Source organism: Crinia signifera, chromosome 12 (assembly GCF_055691185.1).
Source record: "Crinia signifera chromosome 12, ASM5569118v1, whole genome shotgun sequence".
NCBI classification, from domain to species: domain Eukaryota; kingdom Metazoa; phylum Chordata; class Amphibia; order Anura; family Myobatrachidae; genus Crinia; species Crinia signifera.
The window spans coordinates 18,690,745-18,706,354 of NC_139228.1; the positions used below are offsets into that span (position 1 = coordinate 18,690,745).

Here is a 15,610-nt window from a genome sequence, read left to right on the forward strand (position 1 = left end):
CGCCCCTCGCGGGCTCGCTGCGCTCGCCACGCTTCGGGTTGGCGTGGATAGTGGAATTAACAAGGTCGACAGCTGTTACGTCGACTAGTGTCATTGTGAACAGGTTTAATAGTGTACCCCTAGACCCTACTAAATTTAGACGCTTTACCGTCTAAATTTAGATGCCCCCATCTTAGCGGTTTGCAGGGAGTCTGGATTTAGACGTCTAAATCTAGACTTCTAAATAGCCGGAGGAGTCTAAATTGCCGGGTTGTCAGCGGTGCGCAGGACTGCCTATTTCACTGTGGAAGTATAAGTACCACAGTGACCTGTCAGCGCTGGATGCACTGCTGCTGCCCAGCGCTACGCTGATAACGTAGCTTACATAAGGAAAGCAGCCACGAGCTGCGCTGAGAACAGCTAGAGCGGCACGCGCACAGTAAACACAGAGTCTGGCAAGCTGGCAAGTTTCAAAGTTTCACTGTGCGCGCGGTGGCGCCGTGAAACTACACAAGTACCAATAGTTGCCTTCACTGTGTACACTAGTGGTTCCTAAACTTGACGTGTTGGTCAAATTATTTGGTTATGATATATTAGATCTACAATGTCTACAGTCATATGGTCAGCCACTATTGGATGACAGTCAAAAGGTCAACATTCAAAAGGTTGACAGGGTGAAAAGGTCGAGATGCGTTTTAGTTTTTTGGGGTGTCTATGTTGACATAGGTCGGCATGGACGCTGTCTAAGTGTACCGTGTCCCCCCGCAGGGCTCACTGCGCTTGCCCTGCTTCGGGCTCGGTGCCTCGCTGTGCTTGGCACACTATTGTATTCTCCCTCCACACCGTAGTGGATGGTAGGGTATGAAATACCCCCTGTCGGCACATGTCGGGTCATCATTTTGTAAAAAACTCAGGTCCACCTTTCACATGTCAACCTTTTGACCCTGTTCAACTTTTCACCCTGTCGATCTTTTGACCCATCGACCAATAGTGGTGGACCCTATGACTGTTGACCTAGAGTCAATCTATCACGAGTCCGGATACCAAATTATTTATGGCCCATAGGATGACCGGTAAGCACAATTTACTTAATGGAATCATTTTTGATGAAGTTCTAGAAACTTTGGGCCTGATTCAGACTTGTCCACTGTGCTGTTCGCTGACCATTAATTGATTTCTGCAGCCTTCAGTCTGAAATCTAAGTCAACTCTTACTTTTCAGATAGGCACTGACTTCATGTGATGTCAGCCGCCTGCCCCGAGCAGATATCATCACGCCTGCATTCCCAGGGGGCGCCCATAAAGCCCTGGACGTTCCCCTGCTAGCGCCCCCTGCCCGCCCCCATTCCGAGTCTCCCAAACGATTTGGCGAGTGAGAACTCTCGCCAAAGCTGTTTGCTCCCAGGGTCACACATGCGCAAACCCCCCACCATTAAACGCAGGGCTGAATCTGGACCCCAATGGACGGGTCTGAATCGGCCGCTTTTTGCCCATCGGTGCTGTGACTGATACTAGGTAGGGCTTTATGATTTATGGAAGCTTCAGAACCACTGGTGAATACAGTGAGGCAGATTCAATTAGGGGGGTGTCAGGCAGGCTCGGTTGATACCTCCAGATTGTACAAGCAGAATCTGCCTTCAGAGGTCACCTCCCTGCTACCGCGGCTAATTGAGGGTAGATGTATGAAGCAGGGATAAGGCAGGAGAAGCGATAAAGTGTCTGGTACTTGATCACCGGCCAATCCGCTCCTGACTGTTAAGTTACAGGCTGGGTTTAAAAAGGGACAATTAGGAGCTGATTGGCCGGTGATAAAGTACCAGGCACTTTATCTCTTCTTCTCCCTTATCACTACTTCATACATCTACACACCTTAATACCCAAATGGATACATGTTGAAAGGTCAAGCATTGGTACAGTATTTATATTCTCCATTGTTTCCAAGTAGCTCATAGTTTAATTATATACCTGTAATACTTTATTTTGTGAGCGGACCTTATAAAGCATGTCTGGGGTGTATCAATGGCTCAGGTGAAAACATGATCTATCAAATCTAGCAATGGACATTTACCAGGCTGTTGTCTGGAGAGACCTCTTCAGTGATGACTTTATTCTTCTTCCCCGCCAGCTCTGCTTCAAGAAATGACTTGGCTTTTACAGTTACCCAGATTTGACTAACTGCTTATTACTGAAATGACTTCTACTAATCCCAGACTCCTCCGCTTCTAAGACCATCTCCCTAACTGCATGCTGCATTCCTCATACATCTATTCTCTAATTCTGTCCCCCTGGTCCCCTGCCTGTGTTTGCTCACCCTTTTTCGAGTACTGAAACAACATATTGAATGGCATCATTTTTTTTTTTCTAGCTAACAAAGAAGATGTAGGTCCCCATTTAGGTGCCGTAAACAGTGATATCAACTCCAGCTCCAATATCCCAGATCTGATGGATGAATTTATAGCAGAGCGGCTGAGGTCCGGGACAGCACCGGTAAGAATTCTGGAAATGCATCTGTATTAACCAGCAATTAGAGCATTTCGGTCTGTATGCTGGTCTATGGACTTATTGTGGCAAATGGAAATAAATAGCTTTTATACTCTCTGTCCTGACACATTTAGAACTTTTGCACATGGCCACATTTCTATATCCCATCCCTTTGAATGGGAGATTGAATGGATCTGAGTGTATTGAAGCAGATCTATACGTTTTTTGCACATTTTCATCTTGTTCTGAGTCAGTATTTGGACTTTACGATAAATTGAGCGTTTTAATAAGAGTACTGGGCATAGACAATGCAAGCACATGGAACCGGCCTGGCTTGTGGGAGTGGCATGGGTGTGTATCTAAAGCTTCATGTGATACAGGGCCTTATTCTAGTTCACTCTTTCTGACAAAATCCTTCTTAGCTGGACAAAACCATGTGCACTGCAGGGGGGCAGATGTAACGTGCAGAGAGAGTTAGATTTGGGTGAGTTATTTTGTTTCTGTGCAGGGTAAATCCTGGCTGCTTTATTTTTACACTGCAATATAGATCTCACTTTGAAATAAAACCCCACCCAAATCTAATTCTCTCTGCACAAGTAACATCTGCCCCACCTGTAGTACACATGGTTTTGTCCATCTAAGAAGGATTTTTTCAGAAAGAGTGAACTAGAATAAGGCCCACAGAGTCATGCTCACAGGAAATAGAACCTGGGCTCTGGTGGATCTTTTGCACCTAGTATGGAGCTGGTGCAAGTGCTGTCACCAATGACAACAGACACGCATGGACCGCATGGCTTTCCCTTTTGTAGATGCACAGACCCCTCTATGGCTAGAAGGAATCTCACATTAGCAAATGACAGGGATGGGGGAACTTTTGGCCCTCCAGCTGTTGATGAACTATGCATCCCACCATGCTCTGCAACAGTTTTAGCATGGCCAAATATAAAATCTGTTGAAGGGCATGTTGGGTTGTGTAGTTACCAACAGCTGGAGGGCCAAAGGTTCCCTTTCCTTGGCATAAGGGATAGAAACCCACAAAATACCCAGATCCTGGCTTCTTGCGTGCCCTGCATCAACATGGTCTGTATTGCAGTTATGGTGGATCCCTTTCCCCAAACATTAATAGACTGTCAATCACTAGCAGGCTGATGGTGTCTTGCAGCTGTTCTTGCAGGACACACATGAGTGCTATTCCATCTGTTTTACCATAGGGATGGCCATCGTTGCCATTGGCATCGATGGCAGTAGTGCAACTGGCCATTGATAGCTGCATACTGTGCAATGGATGAGGGACGTATAGAGGGGGCTACCGCACCAGTTATGTTGTATTTAGTTGTAGAAGAAAATAGGCGCCTATCATCAGATCCTCAAAATAATTGTATATATTTTATAAAGAGGGTGCAACCTCAGACAGTTGAATTAGAAGAACAAGATATCTTGTTTGTCTATGGAATGGATGACCATCAATGTTTTTACCTTGTGATGGTCATCCATTTTCTTTGAGTGATTGGCCTGTGGGCCAATCAAAACATGGGGCGTGGCATTACGGGTGTCAGGGGCGAAGCTGTGCCCCGGCACGGGCCCTTTCGGGGAAAAATGAAAAAAAAACTATTTGTTTATGCTTGACATTGATGGAGGGAAACCATTTGTTTCTCCCCATCGATGGCAAAACTATTCTACATTGGCCATAAACCATCAATGATTTTGAATCATCGATGGACGATGGCCATCCCTAAATTACCACCTTTTGAGGATAATATATTTACAAAGTGTTAACATACTGTATTGAAATGTTGCTGTTTATTTAGAACAAAGTACAATAATGGCAAAAAATACAGGTGGGACTTTAAGTTGCAGTCTTTGGTAATAAATGAGTATAGACAGATAAAAGTTAGCCTACATGTTGCATTTTTTTTTTATGTTGAATATGAGAGAAGAGCTTAAGAATTTTTTTGGGGGGGGGGGAAATAGCAATGCCCCTGATATTTCCTATTCATTAAACCAGGCATGGCCAAACTATGGCCCACCAGCGGTTTGTGAAACCCCAAGTCCCATCATGCATTGCCATAGTTTCCTAATAGGTATTGCTACAACTATGGCAAGGCATGCTGGGATGTGTAGTTTCACAACAGCTGGAGAGCCACAGTTTGGACATGCCTGCATTAAACATCTGAAATAGAAGGAAAACGGGTTGCCATTGTTTGTACTTTATTCTAATGTCATTGTTGGGAAAACTTGTGTATTATTAGGAATAAGGCAACTCGTGCTATAAGTCACTACAGGCATTTTAATAGTCTGCTGTTTAATATCAGCACAGAAGTTCTCAACCTGCAGCTTGATTCCTTCATATGATAAGAGAAGCCGTCTCTGACTTATCCATAGATTTTACTGAAGGGGGTACATTATTTTATGTATATTTTAATAACTTTATGAATCTTTAAATATTTGCTATTGTATATTTAGTGTTCTAGATTATCGGTTAGCTTCTTTCCTCCAATTATGTGGTTATTGGCTTTATAGTGTATCTGTGGTCTGTTTCCCAGATTCTAACTCGCAGAGGAAGCAGCCCCGGCAGTCTAGAAGTTCCCAAAGACTTGCCAGACCCACTTAACAAACACAGCCAAATGCGCCCAGCGGATGACCCTGGCGTTCCATCAGAGTGGACGTCTCCAGCGAGTGCCGCCAGCAGTGAGCTGCTCAGCTCCGACAGCCAATCAGACTCCTTCAACGCGTTTCAGTGTGATGGAAGGAAGTTTGAAGGTGAATAACGTAACCAGTGCACATAACCAGAGCTCAGTGCTTATTAGAGTATTCAAATCTAAAGGTGCCCACACACACGGTTCTTTTTGGTCTTGATGCGTTTGTACAAAGCATCTAGGAGGTCATTCTAGTTCACGCGCAAAGCTGCAAAAGTCGCAGCTTTGCGTGTGCTTTAAACTCTGCATACAGTCTGCCTAGGCGATAGTTAAGGAGACTCTTGCTACCGTGGTAGCTGGTGACATATTTATGCCTAACTGGAGGTATTTCATCCATCAACATATACCCTAATTATTTGGATAGACTTGTGTACTTTGCATTATAAACCGGCCACTCACCTAAATGCCAGCTACCCTCTTTACCACTAAGGATTTCCATTCACACAGCAGTGGGTTGAGAACTCGAGGTTCCGCACAGCAAGTGCCTGTTTTAAATCAAAGGTTATTCTGCCAGTACATTAAGATGGACATTTATGTTTCTTTTTAATTGATAACCCCTGGGAGGTTTCCACTGTTATTTACAACTGTATTTATTTATTAGTTTTTTATTTTATTACTATGTGTTTTTTATGCTTGTTTAGTCTGTCAACAATAAATTTGTCTATTATAAGGTGTTTTCTGAGTGTGTCACGGGGCGCCCCACGTTTTCTTCATTACATGCTTAGAAATACTTGTGTGCAGAAGCAAAACATTGCTCCCCCGTGCGAACGATCAAATCCGAATGACCCCCTAGTTCAAATTGCACATGGTAGGCTAAAACAGCGTGATCTTTTAACAAGATCTAGTACAAAAAGTACTGCATGCACATACTTTTTTGACGTGCGATATGGGATGCCAAAAGAAAGACAATGCAATATGCACTGCATGCGATGCATTTAACTAAACAGTAAAAAATTCATCCGACCATCGCACCTTGTGTGGGCGCTAGTAGGGTATCACATGCTCACCCAGTTAGATTGCAGCATTTCTCTTTCAATGGTCCTGGTGACACAGCTCAACACTGGGATGTAGGAGGGTCCGAAGGAGCCAGGCACCTATCCTAAAGCTTTAGAGGGTAGGCTCCTCCCCTACTGCATCCCTGGACTCTTCAGTTCGTGTTAGGTGCCCACTGGAGTGGGTGCTATTTTAAAGGGCTGCAGGAGCAGTCGAAGAATTAGAGTAGTTAGGGAATTTTTATTGTTTTATTAACTTTCACCCTAGCTAGGTAGGCACAGTGTGAGGATTCTCATAGTGAATCCTCACACTGCTAGCGCAGCAGGAGCTGACAGAAGCGCGTCCTGTCAGCTCACTGTGCACAAGGGAGACGCTGTCTGGCCTCCCTGTGCAGCGCTTACAGCTTCTTTTGAGAAGCTGCCTGGGCTCCGGAGTACCCTGAAACCGGCTCCACGTTTAGGTGGGGATCATGGTGGACAGGCGCTCCGTGAAGGCGGCGGCCATTTTATGCGGAGCTTACACGCTGAGCTATATGAGAGGACAGCAGCGTTGTGACAGGCATGTTCCAAGTGGTCCCCAGTCGAGGGGGAGACACTGGAACTAGGAAATCCTACCTAGGGAGCGGCTGACTGGGGGTGGTTGGCGCCAAAAGGTCACGGACCCCGCAGCAGCAGGGACTTTTGGTCTCTTCCCTCACTCTGTGTTTGGCGCCTTTCAGAACGCTTGCAGCGGAGCTGAGCTGGCTTACTGATCCTGGCAGAGTGATTTGGATTTCCTGGGCATCGTTTCCCCGCATCTGAAACCAACAGACAGCTAAGTGACTGGGTGCATTAACTCTGTATAAACGCTAGTACATTGTTTGCACTGTATATTTATATATATAATATATTTTCACTTGCATCATGTCTGAGCATCAGGCTGTGGTTTTGGGGGAGGGAGCCCTTATTGCACTGAGCGCGTGCAATGTATGCACACAGAAATTTGTCCCTGAGCAGATGGCCAAGGGGGGCTTATGTATTACTTGCGCTGCTGTGAGACCCATGGGGAGTGAAGCCCATAGGGCAGAGCAGATGGAACCCGCGTGGGCCAGTGCCCTAGGCAGGTCAGTGAACGCTTTGGTGCAGCTTCTGGACAGGCAGAGTGATGTGTTGGTAGAATCACAGAGACCTATACCATCATCTCAGCAGTCTTCTGGCTCCTTGCCTCTTACCCAGGCAGATCCTGCTCTTATTCAGGTTATGCAGGATACTGCTAAGGGGATCAATAGGTTTAGTGAAATACTAGACAAAATGGATGACGTTGCAGGGACCCCTAAAAGGTCTTATGCTATGCCTTCTTTGGCAGATGAGGAGGAGGGAGCGTATACTGACATCCCCTGGGATCAGGGTGATGATTTTGAAGAGACCTCTTCTGCTGGTATAGAGGATCTTATTGTAGCTGTGAAACAAGCTTTAAAACTGTCTGTGGAGGATAAGACTCCTGTTAAAGGTGTTTTTAAGCGACAGCGGAAGGAGGCTGTCTCTTTTCCTTCAGATGAGGGGTTACAGGAATTGTTGGAAGGGGCTTGGAAAACTCCTGATAAGAGGCTACAGATGCCTAAGAGATTCCTTAGTCTGTACCCCATGCCAGAGTCTCATGCGGAGCTCTGGGAAAAGGTGCCAGTTGTGGACGCTTCAGTGGCACGTTTGTCCAAGGCTACTGTATTGCCAGTACAGGGCGGTGCAGCTTTTAAAGATTCTGTGGATAAAAAGCTGGAGGGTAACCTCAAGGCTATTTTTGAAGGGGTGGGATTCACTCTACGCCCCCTTATTGCTTCAGCCTGGGTCTCTAAGGCCATGATTGAATGGGCTGGTGAATTATGCACCATGCTGCAGGCAGACCCGGGTGCATTGCTGCTGGCAGAGAAAATGAAGGCAGCTGCAGAGTATGTGGTGGAAGCAGAGGAGGAAGCTCTTAAGATGGCGACCAGAGTATCCACAGTCTCTATTAATGCCAGGAGAGTGCTCTGGCTTAAGGCCTGGGAAGCGGACAATGAGTCCAAAAAGGCCCTAGAAACTTTAGCTTTCAAGGGAAAGTTACTATTTGGAACAGAACTAGAGGAAATTATTAAACAGGCCACGGGCGGCAAAAGTACATTTCTGCCGGCTCCCTCGGCTAAGCAGAACTCCAGGTTCTCTGCTTTTAGGCCGTCCTTTCGGCCCTCCCCTAGAGGTGGTGCGTCCTTTCGAGGACAGTCTTTCAGGGGAAAGTTTCAGTCCTCTAGGGGCAAGACACATAAGTCCAAGTTTGGTTCCTTTAACAAGAAGCCTGCCTCCAAAGGAACCCTCCGCATGACTGTCAGGGGTGTTGCCCGGCAGTGATAAAGGTGGGGGGGCGTCTCACACACTTCAGGGACGCATGGGCTTCTCTAGACCAGGATGCCTGGGTGTTAGATATTATAACCCTGGGCTACAAAATCCCTTTCAGAGGTCTGCCTCCGAAAAGGTTCATTCCCACATCCTTACCAAAGGAGGCGCTGCTTCGTACAGCTCTTGTGAGAGCAGCTCACTCCCTTTTGGAGAAAGGGGTGGTTACCCCGGTTCCCAGGGCAGAGTGGAAGAAAGGCTTTTACTCCACTCTATTTCTGGTGCCCAAACAGGACGGGTCTTTCAGGCCAATACTAAATTTGAAGTCCCTAAATGTTCATTTATGGGTAGACCATTTCAAAATGGAGTCCCTACGGTCAGTACTCCTGAGTCTGGACCAGGGAGAATTTTTGGCGTCCATGGATGTCCAGGACGCATATCTGCACGTCCCTATACACCCGGAGCATCAGACCTTGTTGAGGTTTGCTATAGGAGACCTGCATTTACAATTCCAGGCGTTACCCTTTGGGCTAGCAACCGCGCCAAGGGTATTCACAAAGATAATGTCAGTGATGGCGGCGGTGCTGAGGCTCAGGGGAATCACAGTAATACCCTATTTGGACGATCTCCTGTTCAAAGCAGAGTCAGCAGCCATGCTTCAGAGTCACTTGGCAGAGGCCATCAGTTTTTTGCAGGCTCACGGCTGGATTTTAAATTTACAAAAATCTCAGTTGGTACCATCACAGAGACTCCAATTCTTGGGAGTCATACTGGATACCCATCTCCATCGGGTATTTCTCCCGGAGGTAAAGGCCAGGGATCTGGTCACCTTAGTCCAGGAGATTCTCAGGGCTCAGAGCATTTCAGTATGGAGGTGCCTCAAGCTTCTGGGGAAAATGGTGGCGTCATTCGAGACGCTTCAATTTGCCAGGTTCCACTCTCGGGTGTTCCAATGGAACATTTTGTCAGCCTGGTCAGGAAACACTCTGACCATGAAGTCGGAGATGATAGTGCTGTCTTCGGACACTCGAGACTCCTTGAAATGGTGGACAGAAGTAGATTCCCTTCAGTGGGGTCGGTCATTACAGACCTGGGACTGGTTGGTAGTAACTACCGACGCCAGTCTCAGGGGCTGGGGGGCAGTAGTCCTGGATCTCAGGCTGCAGGGCCTGTGGACGGCAGAGGAATCAGCGTTACCAATCAACATCTTGGAGCTGAGAGCTGTCTGGAAAGTGATTTCCTTGGCGGGAGACAGGTTACTGAACCTCCCTTTGAGGATTCAGACCGACAATGCCACAGCTGTGGCGTATCTGAATCACCAGGGAGGTACACGCAGCAAATTGGCCATGTGGGAGGTGTCCAGAATCTTCCTATGGGCGGAACAGAATGTTCCAGCTGTATCGGCTATATTCATTCCAGGAATAGAGAATATAGAAGCCGACTTCCTGAGCAGGGAGGAGCTCAAGGAAGGGGAATGGAGCTTACACCCTCAGGTGTTTCACCAGATTACTTTGATGTGGGGAACTCCGGATATGGACCTGATGGCATCCAGGTTCAACCATCAGGTGCCCAGGTTCTATGCCAGAACGAGGGATCCACTAGCGGAGGCAGTGGATGCCATGACTATTCACTGGCAGGGAAATTTCCTCTATGCATTCCCACCAGTACCAATGTTAGCGAGACTTTTGAAGAAAATACAAGGGCAGAAGGTTCCGGTGATTTTAGTGGCCCCAGATTGGCCAAGGAGGTCCTGGTACTCGAGGCTTCAGAGGTTGTCTGTGGACTCATGGCGTCTACCTCTGAGGCCAGACCTTCTAAGACAAGGCCCATTCAATCACCTGGATTCCGATCGATTGATTTTGACGGCCTGGCTATTGAAACCGCCATTTTGAAAAGGAAAGGGTTTTCTGAGGCAGTAGTACAGACTATGATAAAAGCCAGAAAAGCTGTATCCACGGCAAATTATTATAGAGTCTGGAAGACTTACATTCGATGGTGTGAGAGAAGAAAGGCTCACACATCTCATTTTAAGCTATCAAGAATGATGGAATTCTTACAAGATGGTTTTTCATCGGGCCTAAGCCTTCAGTCATTGAAGGTGCAAATTTCGGCCTTGTTCATCTATTTCCAGAAAAGGATAGCCATTTTGCCGGAAATTCAAACCTTTTTACAAGGAGTATCCAGGTTGAAACCTCCATACAAGCAACCAGTAGCACCTTGGGATCTGTCACTGGTTTTGGAATGCCTTCAGAAGGCACCCTTTGAGCCTTTAAGGTCGGCGGACCTTAAGTTTCTCACATGGAAGCTAGTGTTTTTATTGGCAGTGGCATCTGCTAAAAGGGTGTCAGAGTTGGGAGCTTTGTCATGCAAATCTCCCTTCCTAATTTTTCATGATGACAGGGCAGTTCTGAGAACAGTGCCTCAGTTTTTACCGAAGGTAGTCTCTGCCTTCCATTTAAATCAGGAGATAGTTCTACCTGTGTTTCAACCCCCTGAGGGTTCTAAGAAAAGGGACAAATTGAAGAGTTTGGATGTTGTGCGTGCTTTACGCATCTATGTGGACAGAGTAAAGAGTGTCAGAAAGACTGATACTTTATTGGTACTGTATGACGTACACAAAATTGGTTGGCCTGCATCTAAGCAGACTATTGCTAGGTGGTTGCGGTCTGTGATAGCCTTTGCATACACCAAAGTGGGTAGTCCGGTACCGGCCAGAATAAATGCGCATACCACCAGGTCAGTTGCCACCTCTTGGGCGGCTCGACATGGGGCCACGGCTGAGCAGGTTTGCAGGGCTGCCACTTGGTCATCTGTTCATACCTTTGCCAAATTCTATAGATTCCACGAGTTCGCGTCGGAGGACGCATCATTCGGGCGAGCAGTGCTGAGAGCTGCAGATCTGAGCGTACCCACCCAAAGGACCGGCTCTGGAACGTCCCAGTGTTGAGCTGTGTCACCAGGACCATTGAAAGAGAAAAAGGGATTTTTGTAAGAACTTACCGTTCGAATCCCTTTCTCTGATATGGTCCTGGTGACACAGCGATCCCTCCCTTACGCTCAGTAAGTATGCCAGAAGTTTCATGATGTTCATGTTAAAATGGTTGAAAGTTAACAGTTACTGTTATAAAATGTGCATATAATATGTGAAGGCGTTTGTACTGAGTTAATGTATTCCAGTGGCTTTGAAAGATTGAACTGAAGAGTCCAGGGATGCAGTAGGGGAGGAGCCTACCCTCTAAAGCTTTAGGATAGGTGCCTGGCTCCTTCGGACCCTCCTACATCCCAGTGTTGAGCTGTGTCACCAGGACCATATCAGAGAAAGGGATTCGAACGGTAAGTTCTTACAAAAATCCCTTTTTTGTGATGCTTTGATCTATACGGGCAAAGCTTTTAGACACAAGGGAATGTTGCTTATTTTCACATACCTAAATATGGCCCTGAACGGATGTGATACATCGTGCGTGCTAAAAAGCATTAACGGTGTTGTGATTTGATGCTCACGAGACCAAGTGTCAGATTGGATCTCATGCCAAACATCTCCGACTTAGCCAGTTTTCATCCGAACCGCTGGGCCGATCCTTCGGATTTGGATGACAACAAGCCAAATCGGAGCAGTGTATGGGCACCTTTAGTGTGCATGCGAGCATCAGAATTGAACCTGGAAGCAGAGGAAGACGTGGTCTGATCAATCATGTTTTCTTTTACACGTTTGGATGGGTAGGATGCTTGTGCGTCAGTTAGCCGGGAACAGATGGCACCAAGGTGCACTATGGGAAGACTGCAGAGGCAGTCTGGTGCCCTTGACAATATTCTGTTGAGAAACATTGTACACTTTTTTGCTGCTCATACATTTTTCTTATCTCTCTTTAGCTGGTTTCCCGTTTGGCAATGATTCCGCAGTACCCCTCACCGCAGACACCGATACAGCATCTGTACAGCTCAGCACAGAGGAACAGGAAGTGGTCAGTCTGACTACACTTCACATTGACTCGGAAACCAGTAGCCTCAACCAGCAGGCCTTGTGTGCAGATGTGTTGGTTACTGCAGGTACTAAATCACTTGCTTCATTGTTATTGTAAAAACACTTAAGATTTGTGTAAGAATCAAAATGCTTAACCTCTGTGTTTTACCCTTACGCTGGCCAAATACATGGCAGTATCAACCAATTTGCTCCTGTGCAATAAATCTGATTATAAGCAGCCATGCTTGAATATGTGCTCTGAGGCTATCTTTAGACCACAGGAGAAGACTCCAATGGAATTTAAAAGTTATCTTTGTTACAGTGTCCAGCAGATGATTCTCATTCAGTCTAGCAGTACGTGTGTGCAGATTCCCTGTCTCCTCAGTTGGCAAGCATTCAGTGCTAGAACTTGGGTTGCTATGTATGTTTATTGTAACGGATATGTCTGTGCCTAAATACAGGACATTAGTTAGTATTAACTTAAAAAGTCCACTAAGTAGAAGTGTGTAGTAGGTAAGTGCTCCCCACCCGTGCGCACAGCAGCCTGTCTAGTTATGTAGAAGAGGGTTTTCCTATCCCCTCAAACAAATGGATGCATACAAAAGATATACATAACTTATAGACGGGCGCTGATAGGTTCTGCTTCTAATATATTTCTCCGCCGTGGATGTGTTCAATATACCATGCGGAGGGAAAACATATGGATAGTGAAGTACAGTTTAGGTACAACAAAAATTTTAATTCGACACACTGCTCCCTCTGGTAGGTTACAATTCACTCCTCCAGAGTTCAGCAGATACACATTTAAAATTCACAAGGCAAAAAGGTGATAAAATAATTTCTTATGGGCAATCCTCTGGGTGAACCAAAAGTTATGGGGCAATTACCGGAATAGGTGGAACTGAATCGCCAGTTCATATAGCGCGTGTGAAAATGTCCCGGGGCAAAGTCACAGATATCAGCTCCCTCGAGTTCCGGTGCCTCACTCTCTGGTCACTCCTGCGGGTCCTCTAGACTGACGCGTTTCGACTCCTTGCTGGAGTCTTTTTCAAAGTCTCAAGTCGGTATACTCCATTAGGTCCTATGCGGCTTCTTATATGCTGGCTCTGGATGAGCTCAGCCAATCTCCGTACGCTGTCCCCAAGTCACTTCCGGGTTCCGGCCCGGAGGTGACGTACGTTGCTTACCCGATGTCTCCATGGTTACTGGATGATAGTTGTGCGGCTTCCGGACTCCGGTCCGGAAGTGACGTCTCGCGTGAGTGATCTTTGTCTTGGTTACTGACGCTAAAAGGATGAGTGAGCCAGGCTTCCGGGTTGCACACCGGAAGTGACGTATCGGCGTCTCCGTGGTAACCTTGATAGTTTATGTCTGCTTAATGTCTACCGATACGTAATGTCCGTTTCTTGGCTCTGTTAGGGGTGTTACCATGGCTGCAATCAAGGGAAGTAAATGTCAGCCCATATAATTAGATATACATTCTCGTATATATGGAAAATTTCATATATGGTTGATTACAGGAATTGAATTTGCAAAGTAACAATAATGATACAGGGGTAACGATAAATTTACATAAAGTGACAGTGCTTTAAATATCAATCTGATAGTAGCAAATGTTCCATACTTTATAAGCACTGTCACTTTATAAACTCTAACACACCCCGTATGCACTGGCACTTTAGGGGTTGAAAAGAAATGTGGCAATATATAAGAGGGTTCAAAGTATGGAACATTTGCTACTATCAGATTGATATTTAAAGCACTGTCACTTTATGTAAATTTATCGTTACCCCTGTATCATTATTGTTACTTTGCAAATTCAATTCCTGTAATCAACCATATATGAAATTTTCCATATATACGAGAATGTATATCTAATTATATGGGCTGACATTTACTTCCCTTGATTGCAGCCATGGTAACACCACTAACAGAGCCAAGAAACGGACATTACGTATCGGTAGACATTAAGCAGACATAAACTATCAAGGTTACCACGGAGACGCCGATACGTCACTTCCGGTGTGCAACCCGGAAGCCTGGCTCACTCATCCTTTTAGAGTCAGTAACCAAGACAAAGATCACTCACGCGAGACGTCACTTCCGGACCGGAGTCCGGAAGCCGCACAACTATCATCCAGTAACCATGGAGACATCGGGTAAGCAACGTACGTCACCTCCGGGCCGGAACCCGGAAGTGACTTGGGGACAGCGTACGGAGATTGGCTGAGCTCATCCAGAGCCAGCATATAAGAAGCCGCATAGGACCTAATGGAGTATTCCGACTTGAGACTTTGAAAAAGACTCCAGCAAGGAGTCGAAACGCGTCAGTCTAGAGGACCCGCAGGAGTGACCAGAGAGTGAGGCACCGGAACTCGAGGGAGCTGATATCTGTGACTTTGCCCCGGGACATTTTCACACGCGCTATATGAACTGGCGATTCAGTTCCACCTATTCCGGTAATTGCCCCATAACTTTTGGTTCACCCAGAGGATTGCCCATAAGAAATTATTTTATCACCTTTTTGCCTTGTGAATTTTAAATGTGTATCTGCTGAACTCTGGAGGAGTGAATTGTAACCTACCAGAGGGAGCAGTGTGTCGAATTAAAATTTTTGTTGTACCTAAACTGTACTTCACTATCCATATGTTTTCCCTCCGCATGGTATATTGAACACATCCACGGCGGAGAAATATATTAGAAGCAGAAGCGCCCGTCTATAAGTTATGTATATCTTTTGTATGCATCCACTAAGTAGAAGTACTCATTAATTAAACTTGGATTTTCCGAAATCTTTCACTCCGATGAAAAGCTGATTTGACAGACACTAGATCACAAAGAAACTATTTCAATCTACATCAGGCATTCCCAACCACGGTCCTCAAGGCACACCAACAGTGCAGGTTTTAGTGATATCCAGGCTTCAGCACAGATGGTTTAGTTAGAATCCCTCAGATACTAATTAAGTCACCTGTGCTCAAGCCTGGATATCTACAAAACCTGCACTGTTGGTGTGCCTTGAGGACCGTGGTTGGGAATGCCTGATCTACAGTGCGCAATTAAACTAGAGCGCAGCTTCGTACATGCAATTCTAAGTAAACTTTCAGAATATATTCACATTGAACAGGTGAAGAATAGAATAAATTGCACAATACA

General features: G+C 46.0%; 1 protein-coding gene across 4 annotated transcripts in view; it reads left to right on the plus strand.

Annotated features, from left to right (window-relative positions):
- RALGAPA1 (Ral GTPase activating protein catalytic subunit alpha 1) overlaps positions 1–15,610 on the plus strand; it is a 194,394-nt gene that overhangs the window by 88,022 nt on the left and 90,762 nt on the right. For all 4 annotated transcript variants that reach the window (XM_083167787.1, XM_083167784.1, XM_083167785.1 and 1 more), the window contains 3 exons: positions 2,344–2,465; positions 5,003–5,219; positions 12,364–12,540. In XM_083167787.1, coding sequence (XP_083023913.1) covers positions 2,344–2,465; positions 5,003–5,219; positions 12,364–12,540 — 516 coding nt within the window. The remainder of the gene's footprint in view (positions 1–2,343; positions 2,466–5,002; positions 5,220–12,363; positions 12,541–15,610) is intronic.